The sequence below is a fragment of the Apteryx mantelli genome, chromosome 1, assembly GCF_036417845.1.
Source record: "Apteryx mantelli isolate bAptMan1 chromosome 1, bAptMan1.hap1, whole genome shotgun sequence".
Classification (NCBI taxonomy): domain Eukaryota; kingdom Metazoa; phylum Chordata; class Aves; order Apterygiformes; family Apterygidae; genus Apteryx; species Apteryx mantelli.
The window spans coordinates 164,751,415-164,773,014 of NC_089978.1; the positions used below are offsets into that span (position 1 = coordinate 164,751,415).

Genomic DNA, 21,600 nt, shown 5'->3' on the forward strand with positions numbered 1-21,600 from the left:
CAGGCCATGGGCAGCACAGCCACACACTTGAGGAAGAAAAGCTCAAAGTTGCCATTCGTTAGGGCCTGCTTCAAGGAAATAAGCCTGCTCTATCCCCAACAGGTGTTTTACACTGAGCACCACCCAACAGCTCCGGCCTCATTTCGATTCCAGATATTTTAAAAACAGGTTTTGCTCCTGCCTTGGAGCATCAGTAATACCTCAGCTCCAGGCCCTGCCATCAGGCTGCTGTAGCACTGCGTCTCTGTCAGCATCCACGCCCGCCAACACAGATGGCGTGAAGCTTTACCCCTGAGAATAGGACTAATGGGGCAAGACATACTAAGTCTTGCCCCATTATAATGGGCAAGAAGAGAACGCAAAATCAGTTCACAGAAGTTATCCAGACACCACTACACAGAGGCAGTTTAAATACAATCTAAATTATCTCTATATTTTTATTTGTCATCATATTTGCTCATTTCTGCAGAGTATAACGTCACAAAGACCAAAATAGAGAGAGCGGCTTGTCGCTGAGCTCACGTCAGTTAAACACAATAGGTACAAAACTAGGTGACTCTGTCTTATTTATCATACATTTTTTCAGTCATTTATATACAAAGAACTACTCTATATGGAAAAATAATAAACAAATCCCATGGGTATGTTACATGGTAAACAAAAAAGAAGAAAGAAGAGGGGTAGCAGGTGAGGTGGAACAGCTCCAAGGGCCTACTCTTGGAACTGATATATTTGTCAGGGCCCCGGGCTACCACTAACAGATCTGCAAGACCACAGGGTGTCTTGGCCTTGGTTTCAAGCTCTGGTCTTATTAGATATTTGCTCCTCCAAGCCAGAGCGGCTACAGAGCCAATCCTTGTTCTGGCACTTGCCTGTCTTAAGGGACAGCAGGAAGCTCAGAGATGATTTTGTGTAGTGTTAAAAAAATATATATAAAATTATGTGTGGCAGCTGACTTGTTCAGGTGCTAATCTTCACCAGGCTTCTCTGAAGGTAGCTAGTGCAAAAGGGTTATACTTTAAACCACTACATACATGAAGCTTCAAGAATATCCAGATCCTATGCACAATTATATGCAGTATACATTTTAAAGTAACTTTAAAAAATGCTTCCCCAAACCTGGATCATCTTCAAGCTCAATGGGACAATCCCAGAGATTTCAGGTCTCAGCCACCCAATGCAACAAACATCAGGGAGAGTCACCAATTAAGTGACACTGGGACATCATCAAGTCCTGCAAATGCAGTAAGAAGGGGGAAGGGGTTGTGCCCCATCCCTCACTTTCCTAAGAGAGAGGGGAAGTTTAAAATAAATACTGAGCACTAAAGAACTATTAATCAAAGACATGGAAGATGGAAGGAAAGCCCATTCAATCTCCAGTCCTGATTTCTGGGTGAGTTATAGGATGAGGAAAAAGTGTTTTACACCAAGCCCACAAAAAGCCTGGTAGATAGCATTTGCATGTCCATTTAAGTAGTGACAGTTTTAGGAAAAACAGCAACTAACTGCTGGCATTGCAGGGTATGTACAAACAAGGAAATCCAGGAGCAGAGAAGCTCCTGGATTTGTTGATCCTTTCCCCAACTCCCTCAGAGTTGGCACCATTTCTCCCATCCCCTTCTCCGCCCACCTCAGACACGTGAGTATGGAAAAGGACGCTGCCCAGAGTCCTCCTCACCTTCCCACACCTTATCCTCACAGCAGAGAGCAAACCTGCCCATCTTTGAGCCCGTTTCCCCCCTACTCCTGACCAGACATTCCTGGAAGGGGTGCTGAGGAAAGGAGGTGGTCTTTGCTCACAGTAGCTTGTGAGAAAATGAATGAGCATGCACAGAAATTAAGACACAAGAGGAAAGGTAAGCTCCATACAGTAAATCAGACCCCATTTCTGGCAGAGGGACTAGGGGCAACCTGGAAACACGCAGGTCTGCTGATGGCAGAGTAGGCATCAAGCAGGAGAGGAACAGTGAAACTACAGTCAAGAAGAAAGGAGCTTGATGTAACCTCTGCCCCTACAGGGAGGAATCTCACCTACGGCACTTGAGTGTATGCCCCTTGCCCCATTTTAGCCAATTTGAAACAAGCAAGAGGTATTTCTTGGTGCTTGGATAGATCTACAGAGGGATCATTTTTAATTTGGCTCTGCTAAACACCTAGGGGCCCATTCAAAACCCCCAAAAAGCAAGGGGAAGCTTCTTTTCTCACTTCAGTGGATGCTGGCTCCAACGTTGATAGCATCACAGTGGCTGCTGGGTCTGTAAAGCGTACAGCAGCAGCAACTACTGCCTGTGAAATTATAAGGGACAATTTTAACCAGCCAAGTTGTGTCAGGTTTCAAATCTGCTCCAGTTTGGCCTGGAACAACAACAGAGATAAGCAAGAGGGAGTGTGCAGTATCCCTTTCTGAATACTCCAGCCTAAGGGCAACACTTGAGCAGCTGACATGGGAAGCCAGCGATGCCGAGCCTGAGGAGGGCTATCTGCAAAAAGATGGGGATATGCTCTGGCAGTAGCAGTGGAATCCACAACTTTAAAGAGGGGCAGCTGTATTGGGGAGGGGGGGGCAGGAAACAATAAGAGAGAACATTTTATTGTTTCATATCTTCCTTCCCCCAAGAGGGACCAAAGGGTCAGAGTTGTACAAACTTAATATTGTACTTCTACCACCTATCATGACCAATCCTCAGTCTCCTTAGCAGGAGAAAGACACTCCAGGGAGGTATCTTGCTGTAGGAACACAGGGAAGATGGGAAGCTTGGACACCTGGTAATTAGAAAACCCCACACCCTAAGACAGTAATTCCACTCCCACTGAGCTTCAATGAGCATCAGCTTCAGGCAGGGAATGAGGGTGGGAGGAACAGGAGGAAATTCCTGTCCTTTGCCCCCTCATTCACTCAAGTACAGGACTGGACAATCAGGTGCTTAAGGAGTGGCAGATGTTTCTTATTAAGTATTCAAGGCATTATTGGCTACACAGAGACCAATCTCTGGTCTGGTCCTCAGGGATTCTTATCACTGCATCCTAATCCCATTTCCCAAGGATCACAGTGAAGTTAGTACCAGGGAGCTGGGGGAGCAAGCTGTGCCCACATCAACCATTCAGAAAGAGGAATACAAAGCAGTCATGTTGTCCAGTTGGAAAGAAAACATTTTTCACCACAACTCTGGGCTCTGGTAAGTCATGCTCCACAACGAGCTGGGCAGGTATGAGAGGCCACAGCCCTTCACTTCAACTAATTCCAGGCAACTGCTGTAAGAAATGGGCTGTGAGAGAGGATTTCTGGCCATTCCCCCACCTCCACACTGTTCATCGTGTCCATAGCCACAAAAGCTAATGGGAAGTGCCCACTTCTGCAATCTGCACTCTCTAGGAAGTGATATGACTTGTGTGTTTCTGCTTCAATAAATTAAAAGAAAGAAAAAAAAACAACAACAACAAAAAGAGGGAAAATTCCAGCCTGCACTGGCTGTTTCCCCTCCTAGAACTCATCATCAGAGCTCAGCAGGAGGGTCTTCTCATTGTCACGAGCACCCGAGCAGCTGTGAGAGCGTGAGATGATGTGACCACCACTGCGCCAGGGTGGGCCATGCTCCAGTGTTGACTGCTGGGTATACTGCTGGTAGGCCGGGGAGAAGTTGTGGATCGCATCTTGAACAATGTCATGAGGGTTCATAGTCTCCTTGAGGCTGCTGGAGATGCTTTTCATGGGAGCACAGCGACCTGCCGGGGTAAGATGGGGAGGGACAAGTGAAGGATACCACTGCCATGTCCCACAGCCACTAACACAGAGATAAGGAGAACAGTGAACATGCACTCCTAGGTCCTGCAGAAGTTATTGCACAGACCTCCTTAAGTGGTTGCTGAGGAAACACCATCACAAAAATGGTGAAAAGTTTTACAAGGAATGCTCCTAAGGTCCAGCCACCACTAGCCAAGTGGATCCACTTCAACAGCAAATGGGAGACACATCATGCGAATGAGACATACCCACAGCAACAACCCTCCACTATACACTACCTGGTCTGGCCTGGGGGTGCAATGAGGACAGACATGTGGGGAGGTGCTGCTGTAAAGGGATTCAGAGGACAAAAACTAAGGAAATTCTAAAAATACAGGAGAAATGGCATTTGCCATTTCCACTCACTGGAAATTAGATTGACAAGCAGTATCAAAGCATCCACAGGAAAAGATCATAAAATGGAAAAGCAGCATAAAGGAGGGAAAGGAAGGGAACAGGCAGTATTAGAGGTAGAACCTCTCAGTGGTTGGAGGGCATCATAGTGACACAGTGAAGGAAGCAGCAGTTGGAGACAGTCCCACACAGAAGTGTTGCATGCAGAGGAAGGTTGTGTGTCTTTTGGGGAGCTACTCCTCATGGCTTTTAGGGTTCCATTTCCAGCATGGGCTTCTGGCTCTGCTCTCAGTCCTGAGGATGAGCTCCCCAAACCATGAAGGCGTGCTGCTTATTTGTGGCAATTATGAAAGTGGGGGAAGGTCAGGCGAGAGAGCAAACCAGTTACTTTGAGACCTTGTGCAATTCTTTGGAGAGAGAGTTGCATACAGTCCCAATGCATAAACACTCTAATACTAGGTTATGGCACTGCCTAAGCGCCTGTTTTACAGCTTACACTCCAGATACCTTAAAGCAGCTGTGTAAGGCAGTCAAGTTACAGACCTATAGGAAGGGGAATCAAGGGACAGAGCAGGTAGTTGGCAGGCTGGGAACCAGGACAGAACAGCATCCCAGTTAAAACCAACTGAGACAAACACAGAGCATGCTGCACCTACCGTACGGCCCATATGATGGAACAGCTGCATCAGGGACCAGTGGCCAAAGCAAGGGAGAGAAAAAAGGGGGAGGAGAGAAACAGAGAGAAAAAGAGAGAGAGAGAGAGAGAGAGAGGGAGAGGGAGAGGGAGGAAATAATAACTGAACAAGACCCACCACCAGAAGTTCCCCAGTTGTGCTGGCCAGCAGTTCACACTTCCATCACATACAGATGTTGCCCCCCCCAGCTGCAGCCACTGTTCTTCCAGAAACTCTGGGGCTTGCTGGGATGGAGGGACCATCTACAAGAACACTGCTCAAGGGCTGCAGTCTTCTCACAGCACAGCCCCCCCCCCCCCCCCAACAGGAAGGAAACCCTTTATCTGGAGAACACCAAATGAATTGGCACAGACTGGGCACAAGAACCCCCTTTTCCCAGAAGTAACTTCCACCTCCCTCTTCCCCAGAATAAGATTTCCGGTCCCTCTGCCCTCACAGTCATTACAAGAAGATCCTTCTCCTCCAAGCCAAATACATTGCCAAAGCACAGCCTCATCTCCCTGACCCGGAGTCAAAACAGGACCTGCTTCAGGCCCTGTCCCTTCTTCCTTCAGACTGTTGCACAATCTGGAGCGATGGAGTTCCCCTTTGGGGAGACAGGAAGGACAAGCCCACTCTACCAAAAGGAAGCGATGTCTTGCAGCCTTGAGGTCTGCAACAAGCTATCGTGGGTGGCATACTAAGGAACTGAAAAGGGAACAGTGCAATTCAGGCAAGGTTTGCAGTGCCCTTGCACAACGTGTCTGTTCAGACACCATGGAGGAGGGAATGTGATGTTTTTCCAGGCACCCAAGTTGAGAGTCATATCAGTCTGTTGGCTGCTAGAGGGACCAATCTCCACCCAGTTGCACTACCAAACAGACATGCCATCTTGTTGTGCTGGCATATTCCCTACCTTGTGCATCAAGTCTCTTGTCTGCATACACCTTGTATGTGAAGGCATGGCGCAGGGCGATGGCTGCAAAGAACATCTCCACACAAATGATGAAGTCCTGATACCCAGCAGCTACGGTGCCTTCACCCACGGACACGTTGGCAGAGTGGATTTTGGGGATGGCACCACACTTTTCCAGGATGGCCAAGAGCATCCCTGAACAGAGCAACAGGTTTATGTAAATGTGCAGAAAACATGTTTGCATACCAACTGCTAGGAACGGAAACAGCTGTCTCTGCGTATTCCTGGTTGCAAAACCATTTAACACAGAAACTACAAACAGGGCTGGCTGGGTAACTCCCATTCACACTAACCTGTACTACAGAGAAAGGAGGAATAAACTAAACAAATATGTTCAAGCAAAGAATGTTCAAATATTGACTCTTTTCTATGATCTGTGGAACCAGCTCCTGCTACAGGAAGTAATCAGGTCCAGAAGGGTAAAAAGCAGCCAAGTATTTCTGTGAGTGATCTCAGGACCTCCATTAGAGCTAGAGCAAAAACTGAGGTAACAGAGCTTTTCACTTTAAGTATAAAGTTTGAGACACACACTTGCAAGATGTTTCTCCCTGTACATAACCAGGTGGCTGAAGAATTCCAGAGAAGGCAGAGAGCATGTGACCAGATGGCTCAAGATGATAAACTAGACAGTTTATTAGTTTGCCTGTACGTAAGAAGGACGGGCCATACTCCAACAGCCTAAATTCCACCTAAGTTCCGACTCAATTAGTCTTTGAAGTGCAACTCAATAAGTCTAAGTAGGGCATTGAACAGGGAAATGCTTAGAGCCTACTAATAAGAAACACTAAGCTTATATGGAATTTAGGCTTTCTGAATATGCCTCTGTATGCATCTTGATGCTTACATATTCTTTGGCTCAGCAGTGGTTCTGTGGCAGCACAGGGTGCATTCAGCTGGTGTGACACTTCACAGGAATCACAGACGTGTGATTAAAATTTGATTTATAGAGCACTAAAAAAGTCCTAAAATTTTTCAGATGTGCCACTTCAATCAATAAAATGGCAGCATGCAGATAAGATCTTGGCAGCTTACGCTTTATGATTGCTTCAGGAATGCAAGGACTCTCCAGCCAAACAACTGATTTTGCCAGGCAGATGTGTGCATGTACATGCACGCAGAGAGATACCGAGGATCAGAGAAACAAAGATAAAAATGAGCAAAACAGAACTTTCCCAGAGAAAAGCAACCCAAGACTATAAAACCAACCAAATTAAAAAAATCCAGAAAGACAGATTAGCCATTAATTAGCAGCTGCTCCACCAACTCTAACATATGAGCCCCTGCAAAGAGACCTTTATGCCTACAAAAGGAAGGGAAAAGCAGCTCACCTTGCCAGAAGGACAGGAAGATGACAGACTTCACCATGAAGAACTTGAGGACCGGACTATAAGGGCTGAGCAGCTCACGTGTGGCAAAGTAGAAAAGGAAGAGGGCATACAGCGCCAGGCTGACAGAGATGTTGTAGATGATCGTCACGTAGAGGTAGCCACTGGTTACACTGAAGCAAGCGGATAGATGAATGCCTGGAATCTCAGGGTGATCCCATCTTTCCCCTTGCCTCTGCCACGAGTAACAAGACGCCGCTCCCTTTCTGCTTCCCGGTCCCACTCCCTCCCAAAAACTGAGGTAGAAAAAAACTGAAACCAACAGGTTTACCCCTGCCCTCTTTTCTCACATACATATTCAGCCCGTGTGTCCCACCACCTTTTCCCATGGCTCAGCATGCACACAGACAATAAGCACAGCTAGGCAGAGAAGAGGAAGCTGAGCCCTGCATGCTAGACAAACTTACTCAAAGTCACCATCCTGGTACTTGCCGAAGGCCTGAAGAATGACTGTGCTGATCGCCATGAGGGGCTTCACCACGCAAAACTGCAGGGTAGCCTACAGGAATGAGAAAGGGGGAATGAGAAGGCAGGAGGTACAAAGGCCAAGCTCCCAAACAAGTATCACTGCAGGATGTCCACTGGGACAGCTTAACGGGGCAACACAATCCAGCCCCATCAAGGAGTCTAGCCCTGCCACTTGCTAGTCGATTGTTCTTGAGGACTGCAGCTCCCAACAGCAGATGGAGATTCAGAGGAAGCATGTGTGCTATCTACCTGTCCAGGACAGGAAAAAAAGCCTCTACTATATAGGTTGCTACTGGGAGCTGCTCAGCTGCTTTCTTTCAGAGCTGTTTCACAGACTGTGCTGCAACACATTTATACCTGATAACTGCATGAAAAAGTCCCACACTGTGCTATGGTACAGACACAGTAAGTTTGTGATGTACACAATAAAAAGTGATACAAAGGAAGGGAAGCAAACTCTAATCCACACTTTTCACAAAGCTAGGCAAGAAGATCCCCTGGATAAGAGGGGAACCCAGCTCTCTCAGGAGGAATTTTGACAACTGACAGCATATTAAGGCATGTCATAAACACTGTGATGTGTGCTGCCAGACAGAAGTTAGAGCTATCCTGTTGTCCCCAGTGTAATCTTTACTGAATCTCTCCAAAGGCTCCATGGAACTTGAAATCAGCTCTATCCACTCTGCCAGTAGATACTATGGGTATAAATCACTGCTCCTATCAGGATTCCTTCTCTCTCAAAGCATTCCCAGGCTCCATCTATCTGGAGAAAAGAGAAGCCAAATTTCAATGTCCTAAGAGAGCAAAAGTTTGCGAGCCTAAAAATGCCACCCTTGTCTCCCTGAAGGGGGCTGAAAGAGCCTGGCCAGGTGCTGACCTGCATGCATGTGGGGAGGGCTGTGTATGGAAAGAAGACAGAGAGGAATAACTGCTTTGGATACGATGCAATTTGTTAGTGGTCATAAGACTTCAAGGAGATTAAAAACCCCAGCACAGGCCAGTTAGTGAGTCACTGTAAAGATGTGAACTGGAAAAGGTCAAGCTAATTGGTAAACAACTCTGTCCTCTGAGCTTCCCCTCCTTCCAATCTGGGGATGGTTTAACCATTTCCCTGCAAGCCAAACCACCGTGTTTTATTTTTAGTCTCTTCCCCAGAAGAAAATGCTAAGGCATACAGGAAGCACATGGATGGTGTATGACCCATCTGTGACGGTCACCAGACACAGACCCAGCAAAGAACCTCAGAGTGAGACATCTTTGAGAAAACAAGCAGTCCTGATTTTACACCACAGCAGCCACCATGCTACCTGACTGCCAGAGGACTGCAGGCAACACAGGCAGACTGATTGACCCCCAGTAGGCACCTGCCTGAGAACAGCTCAGGGCTGGGAGAAGGGGTGCAGGGGTGGTGAGGATGGAAAGAAGGAATGGTTGTAACACGCAGACTCCTTCAGGATGCAAGGGGCTGGAAAGAGCAGAAGACTGGGGCAGTGGTGGTGCAAGGCAGCTGCACTACTGAAAATGTTGAGAATAGGAATGAAATGAGCAAGGTGCCCTTTTCAGCAGGTTCCTCTTCCTGATCATCACAATGGTGGGCACTGCACAGATCAGCACTGAGATCTATTCTGTTGCTCTTCTGCACCAAACTACTTGGGAATTTGCTTTTCAAGTTCCCACTCGCCCATCCTGGATTCTAGAAGTACCAGAAAGCGAGTCTGGTGTCAAAGATTTCTCACCAAGGCAATATGAAAGCTTGAGCCAAGAAGGACAGTAGCTACATATCCCTTTGCAAAACATCTGCCTCACAGCCTCCACAGCAGAATTAGCAGTTTGCAAAGGGCAGGCCAGACTAGAACTGCTGTTGGGCCCCAGCAAAGCAAAAGTAAAATATCCAGTTAAGTCAGAGTTACTAAATGAGCTAAGGATTTGTGGAAGTCAGCAGAATCACCCAGAAAAAGTGTTTCTAGTCTTCACTGTTGTGAAAACTTTTGCAAACACAGCCAAGCGCAACCAGTATAAAGATATTTGCCAGAGGCTCTGGGACATCTGAAACAAAAGGTCTAAGGCAAATTATTTCTCCAGCACTTGTTCACCTTGATGGGGTGTTATGTCTACTTATGACATTTTTAAAAGGTCAGTATTAAAATTAGGATCTCGAGGAATAGCTACTGCTAATGGAATCAAATATGGGGCATATGAATGAAGCCCAAAAGAAAAAGGAGAAGCAGTATACTGGGAGTCGCTTCAGAAATAAAGTATCAGGGAAGAAAAATGGAAAGCCATGAGGACCAGAATTTGGGACAGAAACAAATAGAAGAGAGAAAAGAAAGATGTGGTCCTTTGAAAAAGGCCAATTATTCCATACAGTTTAACACTGGATATTACAATGAGGCTGCACTGTACCCTTGACATTCCTGCATATTCCAAAAGACAGGAGATGAGGCATGATGTGGAAGAGAAGGCAGAGCAGATATGTAGAGCCAATGACTGGAAATACAGTGAACTGAGCCTTTTCAAAGGGCCAGACCTGCTCTACGCTGTCTCCAAAGAAACCTCACTTTTCATTTCAGCAAGCGAGCAAAACCTCATAACTCACCTGCTATTTCATGGCAACCAGAGGTCACAACTACTTGAACTCCTGGGGTGAAAAGACTAGGGCTGCACTGGGGTTTAGATCTCTCTCCTTCCCTCCCCCTCAACATACCCAATGCCGCACAGACACACACACGGTGAGCAATATTCGGTTCCTCCTACAAAACGTTGTGTCATGCTTACTCTCCACCCCCTCCTCAACTCCTAACCACAACAGCAGCACTGGGAATTCAGGAGGCTGTTACACAACTGGGGCGTCTGCAACAAATACAGGCATCAGTTTCTTAAACTTGAGACCTCTGTATTCCTGAAAGGGAAGAGGAAACCAGAGTCTCTTCCCAGACTGAATGTCAGACTCAGGAGAGAAATTGGGCCTATTGCTAGGCCCTTCTGCTTTGGGAGCAAGTAGAAAATGTTAAGACCATAAAAAAAAGTTCTCTCTTGCCAGTCCATGGGCTGCTCTCAAAGCAATACTATAAACCTGCTCAAAGCAGTACTCTTCTCAAGAGTTCAGCAGAAAAAGACACCATTGTCACCTCCCCAGCACACCTCATTTCTGGAGGATAGCAGAGTTCCTTCAGCCCATACCTGTTTGCAGAATCTCAGGAATCCAATAGAATAGGTCTTTCCCCACAGGCAGCAAGTCCCATATACACAGCTGGACCTGAAAGAGCCAATGCAAGATGACCACGTTCAGAGACAAGATTTGGGCTAGAGTGCAAGACTCCTACCCTAGCTTGTCTACCTCTCCATAACAAAGTCACAGGATTCTTGCTTCCTCCAGCCATGATTACAGTCACAGTCTCTTTTAAACACACATTTAAAATAACATCCGGATGCATACTCCAAACTCTTTTTTTTTTTTTTTAACTGACTAGCATAGAGAGAAACATCAATCCTGGAGGAAGCACATACAACCAACATTCATTGAAGACAGAAAAGATTTAAAGGAGGAGGAGAAGGGAAGAGGAAAAGAAACAAAGGAGAAGGCAGGTGTCCAGAAAAGCTGTGAATCAGTCCAGCTTGCCAAAGAGGATGCGATCAGTCCAATCTGTCTCAGAGTAGCATATTGGTAAATCATCACTAGCCATCTTGCCCAGTTCCAGCAGACATTTGCCACCTGACACAGTTTTTAGAGGCAGGGATAGAGGTATTGTAGATGGGCACAGAAGGATGAGAGTCACACTGCAAGAAGGATAAATACTCACTCAATTGGCTTCCCTCTGATCTCAGACATGATGGAGCTCTCCCCTCCCAGGTACTCATAGCATAGGCTGAGAAAGTTGTATATTACAAAGGCTGCAAAGACATCAAACAGAGCAAAACGACAATCAACTTCAAAACAGGTGGAAGGATCCAGAGTGCAGGCAACAGACCAAACATCAGCAGGGCCTGCTTATGCAGCCTTTTTCCTTCCAAAGCACTCCAGATTGTTCTCACTCCGTTTATCTTTCTACCTCAGCATTTACAAGACTATCTGAAGTGGAGTTTGGCCAAGGTCCAGGCTAATTCCACTATTCACGCCAAAAGCATCACAGGACCATTTTCAACTGTGGTCCGTCTCTGTTTTACTTGGCATCTGTAAGATGCCATTCTTTATAGAGCTCCTGTACATTATTCCAGGACATTAAACTGGTACTAACTTAGATGAAAAAAGTTCTCTTTGATCTGTCAACCATATCTTAGTGCTCCTGCACCTCTCTGAGGCAATGAGCACAGAATCTTCCTGAAGTGATGGGTCTGCAGGCTTAAGACTTGGAGAAACAGAGGGGTTTTGCCAACCACAGAAGCACTGTTTTTATGTGTGGTGGTGATTATGGAAAAACAGGCCCTGTGTTTCATTTCCTCAGAAAGATGAAAGTTCCTGCATACTGAATAGCCTTCTCCTTGGGCTACCTCTGTTCTGCCTTCCACAGCAACTTGGTACAGATGAGGAAGAGCCTTCGCAGACTGACCGCTAATATTCTCCCCTATTTAAATTCTGTTCAAGGCTCAGTTTTGCTGATACATATGTAGTGAGGTAAAGACACTGTGAGGAGGGCTCTTATCATAACTATAGACACATTTCCTTTTCAAGACACCCAAACCCACTTAATTGTGCACAGAGTTAGCATGTATGTGCCTTGTCTGTCACACTCTTGGCTTGTTATACTTGTTGTTGGACCCTGATATAGCTGTGAGATTTCTAGGGCAAGGACTGTACTCCTAAGTTTCCACGCACAGCCCTGAGGCAAGGTGATGGATTAGGTGACCCCCTGAGGTCTCTTCCAACTTTATTTTCCATGATAGTCGATAGCTGGACATTCCCTGGAATGTCACTACCCAAATCCTGGTTTTGCTCCCCGGCATTGCCATGATACGAAGGCATGATAACTTGAGGTGGAAACATAAGTCTCAAGGAATTCTGAAATAAGAAAAAAAGATTAATGTACAGTACTGAAAAGCTGACCTCACCAAGGAGCTAGTTATTAGACCTGAGGTCAATTTTCCCACGTGGATGAAGTATCGCAGTCAGAGACAGACACCAACTTTAATTTGCTCTACAAGCATCCAAACTATGCCCTAGAAAAGAGGTACTCAACACTCCCCAAAACGCTCACAGTCTTGTAACATCATATTAATGGCTTCTGGACGTGCCTAACTGGCAAGAATGCTACAGCACATAAAAGACTGTAGTATATCTGCTTTTATTTATGTAATTGGGATATTGTTATTCTGCCTGTAATCCTTGTTATTGAACAGAGTTAAGTATGTTCACACTACATGATTCTGTGAAAGCCTTAATTAGGAAACACCAAACATGGAAAACTTATTTAAATAACTCTGGTAACCTCTTTTGCCTGCAGTTTTCCTGCAAGCTCTTTTAATTTAGCTGGTAGCTCCCAGCACCCAGAGGCAGAAAAGCTGAGCTTTTCCTAATATCCTCCAGTGACCCCTGCCCTCTGATGTGGTCATGACAATACCAGCTGCCCATTCCACAAGCACTAGGGAAGAGATGACATCAGAGAAAGAAAACAAACAAAAAAAATCAAATGGGGGGGACGGGGGGGGACGGGGACACATCTGTCCCTACATCTCCAAAAGAAATGAGTGCAAATTATCAAAGTTAACTGCACCAGCACAGCAGCTCTTCTCCTCCCATTCCTGATCCACATTCATCAGATATGCTCATGATGTCAACGTAACAAAAAAAAAATCTACTTGTGTCAGTTACTGGCACCCAGGCTTGTACAGAAACAAAGTCATGTGAAAGAGCAGCACCAAAACATGCACCTCCTAATACACACCATGAAATGCAGCCCATAACTGGCCCAACACAACTTTCAAATTTATTAGAAGGGTGTTCTCCCCATACTCTCTAATGGAGCTCCCCCCACTTCCCAACCTGAAATCTTCCCAAAAAAGAAATAATAGGATGGCTGGCAAGGGAGAAAAGAACAAAAAGGCTGCTTTAAAATGATCCCCAGAAAAAGCAAGGGAGAGAATCTGCTAATCAAAGGTACTTTCACCTCCACCTGTAGTCTTTTTGCACAGCACACATGCTGAGGAAGCTGGTGAACTTCAGCCTCCAGAGCAGATGTGCTGATGTTTGCAAACTCCCTGAGCAAGGCAGAGGGATAATAGCTGTTGCTAGGAGATGAGTTTCACAGAGCAGCAGGCTTCCTGCTAGACCTACACACACGCACAGGGTGGGAAGGGAGGGAAAAAAAAACAGGCCCAGACAAAGATGCCTTCTGAATCACACGTGCGTGCGTGCCATCTGCTGCTGCATCTCAAAGTATTGTCATGGATGTGAAGAACGGCCTGCTGGTCCCTTGAGCAGATTAACTTGTTCACATACGCAGGGGCACCTCTCTGCAATGCAGATCTCACTGAAACAACTGCACAAACAAGACAATTTAATGAGGATGTGTGTGAGAAACTGCCCTCACAATATACTGCCAGAGTGCAGTCTCTCCTGCTGAGTGGCTGGAAGGCTCCTTTCTGGATGACATCAAAAGTGAAGTTTCAATAGTGTTTACCAGAGAGTAACTGTTTCTCTCATACAAAATGTTAGTGGTATCCTCTCTGGCAGATAACCAAAAGAAGCAACCAGTAACTCATCCTGAACACAGCACCCTCAATCCTGCAGGATTCCAAAGCACTCTATACATCACCAACACTAACACATGGTGGCCATGCTGTGCTGCGCCATCATGCAAGTGGCCACAGGATGGGATCAGAAGAATACTTAACTAACAAACTGCATTGGGAAAACATGGGACAGAGAAAGCATCTGGCTACTAAGTAAGTGCTGTTCAAAGAGCCAGGAGCTAACCAATACCTTGCTTTCAACATCCAGGCAGAATCCCATTTTTTGGCTTTATACCTTCCTGAAGCAAAGGACCCAAGAAAATCATAAGTTTTGTTTCCAGAGAGCATAGAAGTGGAGGCTCAACATATCCTGTCATACTCAGAGGTCATCAAGAGAGAAGGGGTCATTTTTCAGTCTCTGAGAAAGCCACAGTCAACCATACATCAATACTTCATTTCAGTGGATGACAGAGAGGCTTTTGCCATGTTCCCAACCAGGGGCAAAACGTCTCTCACTGTCTCATGGTAGAGAGCTCCCACCTCCTCCACCCTCTGTCTGACCCCTCCTTACCTTCATAGCAGTCCCGTACTGTGCCAAAGTAAACATAGTACTGGTCATTGGTGAAGAACAGGAGACTGAGCCATGAGTCAAAGGCGTAAATGGGCACAATGAAGAGGATTCGAACAATATAGCGCTGTTCATTTGGGCAGCTATAGCAGCGGAGGTGCATGTAGATCTGAGAAGAAGGAAAAAGAAAGATCAAGATCAGTGGTATATTGAGCAGAGAGGACATAGTGGGACTGGAAAGTCAACACGACTAGGAAAAACAAACTCGTCACTAAATCATCTCTTGATTGCCTCCTGAAGCCCCAAGGTGATAAGCATTAAATCCCACTGTTATCTTATGGCATCCATATAGCATTCCTTAGTTTGCAGGGAGAGAGAAAGTGGAAGAGAAGGAAGTGGAGGCATTTCTAACCCAGGTTCTCATAGGTAGTTAATTTACTGTCATTATCATCACTTTCCTCATATTCTCCTGTTCATTCTCTTTTTCCTAACATCAGTCCCAAATTTCTACTATGCTGTTTCAAGTATCTAAGATCCCCAACACCTCAGGCTCTTTTTCTCTTAATGGTGAAGGAGTATACAGTGAACATGCACGTTAGTGCAAACACTCCCCAGGCAGTTTTAGACACTTTCTAGACTTTCACGTGAACCAACCTAGAAGAGATCCTCAGTATTTCCAAGAGCTGAGAAGCCAAAGCCTCTCTCTGCTCAAAAACAAAAATGGCCACGCTCCACGTCTGTGATATCCCAGCCCTGAAGCATCAGCCATTCAGAAAGCACCAAGCACATGCACTGGACTGTGCTCAAAGGAACCATGCCGCCACAAAGGTTGTTTTGTCCAACTGTCTGTGCACATGCCAAGCCCCCTAAGTCACTGGCTGAGGGGAGCACAGTGTCCCCACCTACCCCTCCCACCATTCCGAGTTTGTTATCCATTACTAAATCCCACACCTAAGATGCTTTTTAACAGAATATCCACCTCCTGGGAAAGTTATTTACCACAAGCATACCCTGAAGATGAGCACCACTCCTGTTAATGGCCTAACGATGCCGTGACAGCTTTGGTTCGAGTTGCAGATACTCTCTATCGGCCACCAAGCTAGCAGAGCAGAGGGCACATTCTTCAGGGGCAAAGCCTCCTGAGAGCACCCTAATCAAGGCTTTTGCCTGGAATTAATAACACCTAGTTTATTACATATGTGTCTCATGGCTGACTGATTTTGCTGTCTGAAGCAGCACAAGCACTGTTTGAAGCTTCACCCTGCATTTGGAGTGCTGTGTAGATTCTCTGGGGTCTAACAAAGCACACGGTGGTGCTCTCACCTTTTCCTACTAAAGGAGGGGGGCTGTCTCTACTCAGCTCCCTGTTCTTCATCTCTCCCTGCCTCTTGGCCAGGTTTGTTCAAAATCAAGTAAATGGCTCAAAACATTTGTCTCCTTTCCCTAACACAAGAGGAACTCACAAAAACCTCATTTCATGAGGAAAACAGATCAAAATAAACTAATAAAACTTAACAATATTTTTTTCCTTGTGACAATCCCAGTGACACACCCCACTCAGCACAGGGATAGTTGACACCAGAGTTCGTTGACTCCAAGCTTTCCTCTTAGGATGTCACACAAGCCCTGCAATCCACATGCCTAAGAGAGCACTTTAGACAAGAACTGCTGCCTTTTAACAGGACTACAGCATGTTTCAATCAACACTGCCTCTCTAGTACCGAACCCCACTGGTTTCTTCAGAGAAAGGCATTAATGCCTAACTGTGCAATGCTATACTGCAGAGGAAGGATTTCTTCCTATCCACAGTAGGTAATCAATTTGTGCTCTGAAACTGGAGGATCGATGACACTTGTAATTGTTACCCAAGCTGGTATAACTGCAGGTGTCACTCTTATTCACTCTTATTCATCAGTGACTAATTCACTTTTGAACTTCACTGGCCCCTGTACTCCACCAAAAGGTTGTAGTCTTCTCAGTCCTAGTCACCACTCTGGAATCTATTGACCCACAGGTACAAAACACAGGTTGATAAATAACAGGGCTTGCATTTCCCCACTGTGTTTTTCAGTTCACATGACAACTGCATGAGAGAGAGAGGCACAGAACAGGATGCAGGGTTTGACTTGTTCTGGCTTCCAGGACACCTGCCCCAGAAAGAGGGGAGGGGAGAAAAATTAAAATAAAACATTTCCTGCTACTCCTTTCCGCAGCAGAGTTCAGCCTGTGGAATCCACTGGCACAAAAGATCAAAGAAGGTATGTCAAACAACAGATGACCACGATCATTTAGTGAACAGCTGACACAACAACAAAACAGCAAGATACAACAAGACCTGGGAAAAAATGGCTTGAGATAAAGCACCTTTCTACAAACACTCAAGAGATGGCCATATGTTTTACACCTGCTGGCTTTAAAGATTTTGCTTCCTCTCCAGTTAGACTAAGAAACTTGTCTGAACCCAGGTAGAAAAAGGCCTTCAGTAAAATGTTGCCACCCTGATCAGCACAGATGATATACGAGACCCCAGAGAAGAGGTTCTGGTACCACTCCAGAGTCTGCAAATCTCCATCTCATACTGCTGTGTCTGGCAAAAATACGCCAGGGTATTATCCATATTCTTCCATGTGGGGAAAGGTGGAGGATGGGAAATAAAGTTACATGGTTTTACCTGATGGCAGGTGATGAGCAAAGCTGTCCACACGAAGAAACCTGAGATGGCCTGAGCAGCAGTGGTCATGAGGAATATTGGCTGCTCCACAGCTGTGGGTCTGCCATCCTCTGGCATCCAGGAGAAGTTGGGAGCCACAGCTGGAGTGGTGGCAGTGGACCCCAGCCTGGGGGCTGCTGTGATGTCAGTCATCACTATCATGGTGCCTTTTGGTGTGAGATTCCACCCGGGATTGCTGAAAAAACACCCAAAAGCCAAAACCTGGTGAGGAAGAGAAGCAAAAAAGGATTGAAATCAGCTGAAAGGGCTCAAGTGCTTAAGAGTAACATGTCTTTCACCTGACTGTTCAAGTGCTTTATGTACAGAAGCTGGATAAGTCTGCCACTGCCACCCCCTGTGGTACAACTGATGATATGGTACTCGGGAACCTCTTTACCATTCACAACACAGCCTCCCTGAGATCGTGAAACATTGACATCACCATTGTCAGCACCCTTCTGCAATAAAAGCATTTAAGGACAAGAAGAATACTGCATGCACCAGAGATCAGGGGAAGTATCTAAATCATCCATACTGGAAGAAGGCCAGCACACCTGAGCTAACAACTCTACTCTCCACAAAAGCACTTGCTATTCTTCTATGTCCTGAAAAACCAGAGTCTTAGTCTCACAGTTTCAGCTGAAAGACAGCAGAAAATCCAGTTCAAGGATGGACTTGAAGAGCCAAACATCCACTGTTAGCACTGACCAGAGTAGGGCAGTACCAAAAGGGACATGCATCACAGAGTGTCATCGTGCAGCAAGGAAGAAAGCAAAACACTCTTATTCCTCCAGTAAGCAATCCTTGTCTCTCCTATTGTGCCACTCTGAAAACTGTACTCAGCCCAAAGTGCCTTCATTGGGAGGATATGTGCTGAAAGCTCTCGATGACAGAAAGGAGATCAGGAAAATGATGCTTTCCCCAAACACCTCATGACATCATAAACTTAGCCAGCCTCTCATTAATTCTACTAGCTTAGCATTGTTTTCTACATGAGGTGAACTTAACTAAATTTAAATGTTTGGCTTTTAAAAGCCAGCTGACCCATGAAAACACACCCAGAACACAAAGATACACAAGATTTCAGTACAGAGTGACTCTCGGTCATTTCCTAGATGAAAAGCTATTTTCATTCAATGGAACTAAACCTTAAAGGTCCAAGATTTAAAGCCACTATTATTTTCTATTTGGTTGTAAAGAGGCTCCAGCATGACCTCTGGATTGGAGGAAGACAACGCACTAGAACCAAGATCACGAGCAGAAACTCAGTAGTTCTATGAACTAGAAGAGCTGCTTCTGATGACGTTATACTAAAGACTCTGCTATCAAGGGAAACAGCATAATATTGCTTCTTTCTCATAACCTCCTCATAGCTTTTGGTATATCCTTTTTGTAAAAGCCGAATACATAGTTCTTACACAGACCTTTTAGATCACTAGGTGGAAAGGGCTTTACAAAGGCCAACGATCCATCACTCCAATTTACAACTGCAGCAAGGAAGGACATACCTGTCATTTACTGCCAGGTCATGACAGAACATGAAAAAGAACATAAATCTGCAGATGAACTGTCCTGGCCTTGCTTCACCTGAAGTCAGAGCACAAAATGAGGAATAGCCACCCAGTAAAACCAAAGGGCCCAGAGCAAATCATTTCCATGTGCATGCTAAGATAAGGTGTGCAAATGCCCTCTCCAGTACACCCTGTTCCAAACCCCATGCTTGCCCCAGTGGCAGGCAGCAACCTGATGTTACTTATGACATGTTCCACCTCATTTCTCCTTTCTTCCAAAGAGAAAGAGAACAAATGCAAGTCATGGGAAATAACTGAGTTTGTTTAAGCAGATATTCTCTTACTACAGAGGCAGCTGGACAACTGCTATGGGCTAATTTACAAAATAATTGTCAAACTTAGCTTTTTTTTTTCCTTTTCTTCCTAGTCACTCATTTTCCAAAATATTCCTGCTGAGAGTTACAGCTCTTCTAGTGCACTGAAGGGCAATTCCTTTCCAGTCCTGATTGGCGAAGGAAATAACCACTACGTTTTGAGTTTCAAAGCACATACACACAGCCTAGATACCATCTATACTGTAATGTCTATGGAAGCTGTCACAAGGTAGCGAGGCTTTTGCTATTTTGAGAAGAAAGTTCTGAAGTGACTGAATGCTCACACACAGTGCTGACAGTGCTTCCACTAGGTTGACAAAGGGCACATCTAAAATGAAATCAGAGCAGATGCACCTGTGGTTAACCTAGCTCTAAGTCCAGTCAGCTGCGATAATGCACATCCCAGTGCACTTTAGGAGCTATGCAGGAGAGGAAGCTGCTAAGCGCTTCCTTAGTTTACAGGGGAAAAGATCTCAACGGCCAGTGGCAAGAGGAACAGGACCTGGAGCTCCACTCTCAAGCTAATCAAACTGTACTAACAGCACACACCAAAATGCAACATTGATAATGTCAGCAGAACTGATGATCTGGAAGTGAAACCCTCTGCTTTTCTGCACCCCTCACTTGTAGAAGAAATTGAAACAGCAAAAAAGAATCAACAAGCATTTTGACCTGGTAAGGGTTAAGCATTCAAAGCAAGGACACTTAGTTCAAGCTGCATACATAACCTTAATACCGCCCCCTTGTGATTATATATCAACTGTCTTTAATTAAACGATTATGTATCATTTCACAGCTAATTCCCTTTAATTCACACAGTCATTGAAACTAATAATTCTTTCCAGCACTGTGTTCTGAACCAAGATATTCAACCTTTCTTGACTGGGGGTCGTCTTCTCTTCCCCCACCCCAACTCATGTCATCCATGAGCATCCCATATTCCTCAGGGTTGCCCCTGCACTACCACTTTCTGCTCCTCACCCCTCCCCAGAACGACTATGCCACCCACTTCCTTCACAGTAACGTCTCGTTCTGGCAAAGCTGGCCCTAAGCCATCCAGTCTAACTGCCCTCTGCACCTCTTACTGGTTAGACAGCTTTCGGCACCCTCATCATAGACCCCTAAGTGTCCTCCAGTGACCCTCCTCCTCCTGCTCATGCTGCTAGGGCAGCCACAAAGCTCATCCCTCCTGAGCCAGCCCAGTGTGGCCCAGGAAGGGCTGAGGGGATGAGAAGGTAGGTGCAGGGAATGTACCCCGGCCTTTAGTCTTGCTCCTCTCCTCCCTGTTGGTTCAAAGTAAGGGTTACAGTCCTCACATTGCTACCAGAGAGCAGAAAATGTTTTTTGCTGGGGGGTGAGAACAGGGGAGGAGAGACAGAAATACAGGCAGGGGAGACAAAAGGCATGAACGCTCAGTCAAACTATCACAGTGGCGGGGAGGGAGAGGACATCTGCCTTCCCTCCTACACCTAGTCTCTTGTCCTCACCTCTCAGCAATCTCCCCTTCTGCCAGTGTAGGGTCTGCGGTGTCACACAGTGAATCAGAGCTAGGAAGGATACAGGTTAAGAACAGGGGAGGGAAGCAAGGAAGAGACATTGTTTAGTTTTCAGCCTAATTCGCTCTATATTCCCATCTCTCTCTCTCTCTCTCGGGAAAGAGAGAAAGAGAGAGCACACACACTGGCATTACAGGAGAACAGGACTGCTTCCTCTGACAATGCCACCTGCATGAAAACCTTGTGTGAAAGTGCAGCCATGGCCAGAGGAGGGTTTTCACATGGTTTCCATGCAACCCTCCCATCTGCTACCTTCCCCATGAAGACAGTCTGAGGAGCCTGGTCCCCAGTTCGAGAACACCTGCTCTTCACATCAGAATAGTCAAGAAAAGACTGCATGAAAAGTATGAAATAAATATTTACCAACAAAACAGATGACAAATTAAGCAACAGTAAAACACTAAGATATATACAGGCCACCAAAACATACAGTTCATTTATCAGTCGTAAGCATCAGCTTGAAGCTTGTTCTCCTTCATAGTGAAGCATGAAGGAACACTGTACTCCTGATTCTTCAAAATTAACATATACCTTCCAGACCAATTATCCCTTCTAATTTCCTGCGTTGCGTACACCA

At 45.7% G+C, this 21,600-nt stretch overlaps 1 protein-coding gene across 6 annotated transcripts in view; it reads right to left on the reverse strand.

Moving 5' to 3' along the window:
• Positions 1-412: 412 nt before the first annotated feature.
• Positions 413-21,600, reverse strand: part of TMEM184B (transmembrane protein 184B) — a 31,653-nt gene continuing 10,465 nt past the window's right edge. For 2 of the 6 annotated variants that reach the window (XM_067309831.1, XM_067309846.1), the window contains 10 exons: positions 20,955-21,014; positions 17,544-17,804; positions 14,876-15,041; positions 11,439-11,529; positions 10,819-10,894; positions 7,578-7,669; positions 7,114-7,283; positions 5,726-5,920; positions 4,792-4,815; positions 413-3,723 (listed from right to left, as the gene is read on the reverse strand). In XM_067309831.1, the coding sequence (XP_067165932.1) occupies positions 3,482-3,723; positions 4,792-4,815; positions 5,726-5,920; positions 7,114-7,283; positions 7,578-7,669; positions 10,819-10,894; positions 11,439-11,529; positions 14,876-15,041; positions 17,544-17,744 (1,257 nt within the window). In that variant the 5' untranslated portion in view covers positions 17,745-17,804; positions 20,955-21,014 and the 3' untranslated portion in view covers positions 413-3,481. The remainder of the gene's footprint in view (positions 3,724-4,791; positions 4,816-5,725; positions 5,921-7,113; positions 7,284-7,577; positions 7,670-10,818; positions 10,895-11,438; positions 11,530-14,875; positions 15,042-17,543; positions 17,805-20,954; positions 21,015-21,600) is intronic. The other 4 variants (XM_067309837.1, XM_067309819.1, XM_067309826.1 and 1 more) reach the window with 3 other exon arrangements.